The sequence below is a fragment of the Atta colombica genome, unplaced genomic scaffold (assembly GCF_001594045.1).
Source record: "Atta colombica isolate Treedump-2 unplaced genomic scaffold, Acol1.0 scaffold118, whole genome shotgun sequence".
Classification (NCBI taxonomy): Eukaryota; Metazoa; Arthropoda; class Insecta; order Hymenoptera; family Formicidae; genus Atta; species Atta colombica.
In genome coordinates, this window is record NW_017259204.1 from 110019 (window position 1) to 114606 (window position 4588).

The 4588-nt window shown below is 31.1% G+C and overlaps 1 protein-coding gene across 8 annotated transcripts in view; it reads right to left on the reverse strand.

Annotated features, from left to right (window-relative positions):
- LOC108694199 (leucine-rich repeat flightless-interacting protein 2) overlaps positions 1 to 2410 on the reverse strand; it is a 14978-nt gene extending 12568 nt beyond the window's left edge. For 2 of the 8 annotated variants that reach the window (XM_018203558.1, XM_018203551.1), the window contains exons 1-2: positions 2002 to 2410; positions 295 to 469 (exon numbers count right to left, since the gene is read on the reverse strand). In XM_018203558.1, coding sequence (XP_018059047.1) covers positions 295 to 378 — 84 coding nt within the window. In that variant the 5' untranslated portion in view covers positions 379 to 469; positions 2002 to 2410. The other 6 variants (XM_018203554.1, XM_018203552.1, XM_018203557.1 and 3 more) reach the window with 6 other exon arrangements.
- Between the last annotated feature and the right edge of the window lie 2178 nt (positions 2411 to 4588).

Sequence of the window (4588 nt, forward strand, 5' to 3'; positions counted from 1 at the left end):
TATATATATACAAGCATTATCTTAAATTAATTAAAATATATACATATATATGCTGCTGAATTTAGCATAACTTATATTCTTAAAGTAAGAAATGTATATTACAGTAAGAATATAAGTATAAGCTTGTAAGAATATAAATTATACCTTTATTATATATGTAATAAAAAGATAGAGTAATTGCATTATTTTTAATAATTAAATGATATTTGTACAAATTATATTACCTAATTTTCTAATATCTTGTTCATGATCAATTTTTTTCAATACTTTACTATTTTATCATAAAGATCATACCTCCTTAGCTATTTGATCAAGTGCTTGGTCTTCTGCAGAATGCCGTGTAGCAGTTCGCCTTCGTCCAGCTATAGCTGATTCCATTTTGAATTTCTTTTCTTACAAATTTTGTTTCAATTGTAACGATTTTAACTAAGAAAATCCACATCCAACACACTGACAGGTAAATGATTTGCTAAGAACAAATTTATTTTATACAGATAAATAAGCTAAAAATAAAATTATTAATAGAAAAATTGTGATGAAATTGTGCTAAATTTAATCATGATGTCTTTGACTTGTAATTTTGATTCTATTCATTTGTTTACAATCATTTATTAATTACATTTGATAGCCAATTTTATTCAACAACAGCCACATCTCAATTGAGTGAATTTTGACAGATCAACTTAATTTTAAGAAATAATTAAAATATAATTCAATTTCTATGATGATAAAAACTTATTCAAGTTTAGACATATCAAAATTTTTTTAAATATTTATATATTGGAACAATAAAAGTTTCTCAAAGACTTCTATTGCTGATGGACGAATTTTAATTCCATGTGGAGAGTTAATATGCATATCTTTACATTTTCTTCATATCTTGGCAAATTTTTATTAGACATTCTCTCTCTCTCTCTCTTTCCCTTCCCTCCCCCTCCCCCATAATGAAACATATTAACTATTGATAATTTAATTTGTTTTAGTTGATAATTTTTGTAATTGATTTCCTCCAGTATTTTCTTCAAACTGCATTTTATACCATATAATTATACCTTACAGTCAATAGTTGCTTTCCACCTGCACACAAGTGAAACAGTCTGAAGTGAACTGAATATTTCATACTCAGATTAATGACGTCATTATTTGCTTAGTTTGGTAAATAGTTATCACATGACACAGATTTAAACCTGACTTTTAAAGTGAAGACACAAGACACATTAAAGCACACAATCTTGTACAGATTATAGGCAAAAACTCAATTAAATCACTTGTCAGAATATAAAAGGAATGCGCATTCATCTAAGTTGATGTCACAAGCGAGAATTATCTGAGAATCGGTGTAAATGGAAAGCAACTAATATATAGTATTTGAAGGACAGAAACTCAATAACAATAATAGCTATGTTCCAAAATTTACCGCCAGTACTGAAAATCTATAAAACGTGTGATATAAACTATAGATTTTCAATATTGGCAGTAAATTTTTTTTTTGGAACACAACCACTATATGATCCCCCTTCTCTCTCTCTCCTTCTCTCTCTCACTCTCTCTCTCTCTCTCTCTCTCTCTCTCTCTATTGTAGATAGAACTTTTTTAACTTGACTACATTTACATTACAATGTATGTATAATGCAACATAGCTATTATGAAACTCATTGAAACTACATAAAAGAATGAGGTAAGCAGCATATAAAAATCTTTTATGATATCATGTACTGCAAATATCATAAACACACACACACACACACACACACACACACACACACTCGCGCGCGCGCGCATGCACACACACACCACGCGCGCGCGCGCACGCATATACACGGGTTTCATTATGATTCACATTCCACCATTCTGTTGCTCATTCATGCAGGATTTACAGATGAACACTTACGATTAGGACATGTCATTCGGTGAATAGACAAATATTTTTCTTAAACTGAGTCACATGCAAAGTTAGGCACTATAAATAAAATCAGCGAAAATCGAATAATTGATCATTACGATGTCGATACAAAATTATTGGAGGAATCTGTCTTGGATGGTATCGAGTCTACTTTCCCGAGTAAATTTCAGATCCGCAAAGGCACGTCACAGTATCATGAGTCTACTTCAATCTACAATCGACGATTACAAGCATTACAGGCATATTAGAGGATTTCAATTTCTAGATCATGTAGAATCGTTCGAGATTCCGGCGGTTCACTCAGGCGTAAGACTCGGCAAACACAGTGTGCAACATCGCACTCCAGCTTAGCGAAAGATACATTTTTTCGATTATTCTCGTACTCCACTTTGGACTACTCTGCATTACAAGGACAACAATGTATGTACGCGAAACAGTCAAAGGCAACTACGCGAAAATCTGAGAAGTACCAAGAAGCTGAAGAAGTATAGTGCGCCGCGCCGAACCGGCCGAATCCTGAACCAACAATTCGGCTCATGGGAGTCATGCGTTCTACTAGAGAGAAACCTAAGAGAGGCTACATCTGCCTTTTTCCTGTTACCGTCGAAATCGCTCGTACACTAACGCCAATATATCCATTTTCAGTTTGGGAACTACGTGACTACATACATTTTCTAACACTATTGATAAAATCGTATCGTCGAAAGTAGATGTGGTTCGTCTCTGTACTAAATCCTCAGGAGGCTTATTACGATTCTTGAGAAACGGGTATCAATTCTCTAATCATCATGATAAAATTGCGAACAATCTCACAGGAGTTCGTTCGAAAGAAATTTCTTGTGAAATTGATCATGAATTTATTACTCTTGGATTGAAAACTGTTTAGTAAAAAATTCATTATTAAATCATATTTGTAGTCATCGTAAAAAAAGATTTTAGAATTTGAATATTTTCAAATTTCATTGAGATGAATCTTTAAACATTGTTGGTTTTATTATTTTATTATTTATTATTTAATAAATAAATATTTGGCAATAAATTCTTTATGTAGTGATAGAGTAAGGTCATATTAATAACAAAATACGGAATATGTTAAATTGCTTAATTAGAAGTTAGATTTGAGGAACGCAAAACCGTAAAGTGTGAAAATCGTGTGTAATACGAGATATCCAAGGTATTTCTAAGGCTGCGTTCAGATTCCCCACCCGAGTGCACCCAGAAAGTGTTTAGATTCCTTTTGCCTTTATTGAGCGCTTAGGTGGAATGTTAAGATTCCTACTCTATCCACCCGGGAGGATGGAAAAACCATCCGATTCCTTGAGCTGGATGGAATGGGTAGTAGTGACGCATTAAAGACCTGTCCCTGCATGTTTGACATGCATCAAATACGAAAATTTAAATTTCAGATTATACTTATGTGTTATAAACAATATAAATCATAACTTAAAGGAGGCAAAGTATTAAATCATCTGTTTTACAGGTAGGAACTTAGATATTGATAAGATATTTCTTATATTTTATATCTTTTATCATTATTATATATATTTACGTTATTATTTGCTGTAACCGATGCATGTAAGACATTCTCTTATTTTAGCCATTTAATAAATGCGTTTTTGATATAAATATAAAAATATATATACAGAGGGTACCAGAATTAGCGCAGAGGTCGGCACATATTCCTCATGAAAAAGTAAATAGCATCGAAAATATTAATAGCAAAATCTTAAAGCATCAATAGTTTTCAAACGGTGAGCATTTGAAAATAATCAATCACAGGACATGAAATTCGCGCCGTCAAAAGCGGCGCAATTAAGCGGTAGATCGTACGAACGATATATCGCTCAACGCTTTGACATATCGCTCAACGGTGCCGAACGAGTATTACAAAGTGAAATTTCTATATTAACTACTGTATTTTTAAATTGAGTCCGATTCAATTGATGAGAAATAATGTCAATTGCAAATCGATAATCAATAAATAAATAAATTTATAAATAAAATCAATATTAATTAAATGATCCAAATAATGTTAAAAACATCAATTGACAGATATTTGCAAAACTTCTTTTTTGCACAAGAGATATTAGAAAAAGAATTTACATTTGAAATACGCATTTGATATAAATAAATATTTCATATTTAGAAACTGAAATTTCGAATTATAGGAGAGAAAGGGGAAATAATATAGTGAAGAAATCGAAGTTAGCAAGTATAATAATAAGCTGTAAATATCTGTTAATTGATGTTGTTAACGTTATTTGTTTAGATAATAATTCATTTAATTAATATTGGTTTTATTTATAAATTTATTTATTTATCGAATTTGCAATTGACATTCTTCTTATCAATTAAATTGGACTCAATTTAAGAATAGGCAGTAGAATAGTTAATATAGAAATTTCACAAAATTTTGTAATACTTGTTCGGCACCGTTGAGCGATACGTCCGTCAAAGCGCGGCCGACCGCTCTGTGGTTGGTTATTTTCAAATGCTCACCGTTTGAAAACTATTGATTATATTGCCTTAAGATTTTGCTATTAACATTTTCGATTTATTTTTTCATGAGGAATGTGCCGGCCCCTACGTTAACTCTGGTACAGTTCCTATATAACAATATATATAATATTGTATAACAATATAATATAATATTAATAAAATAAAATAAAATAAATAAAATAAACA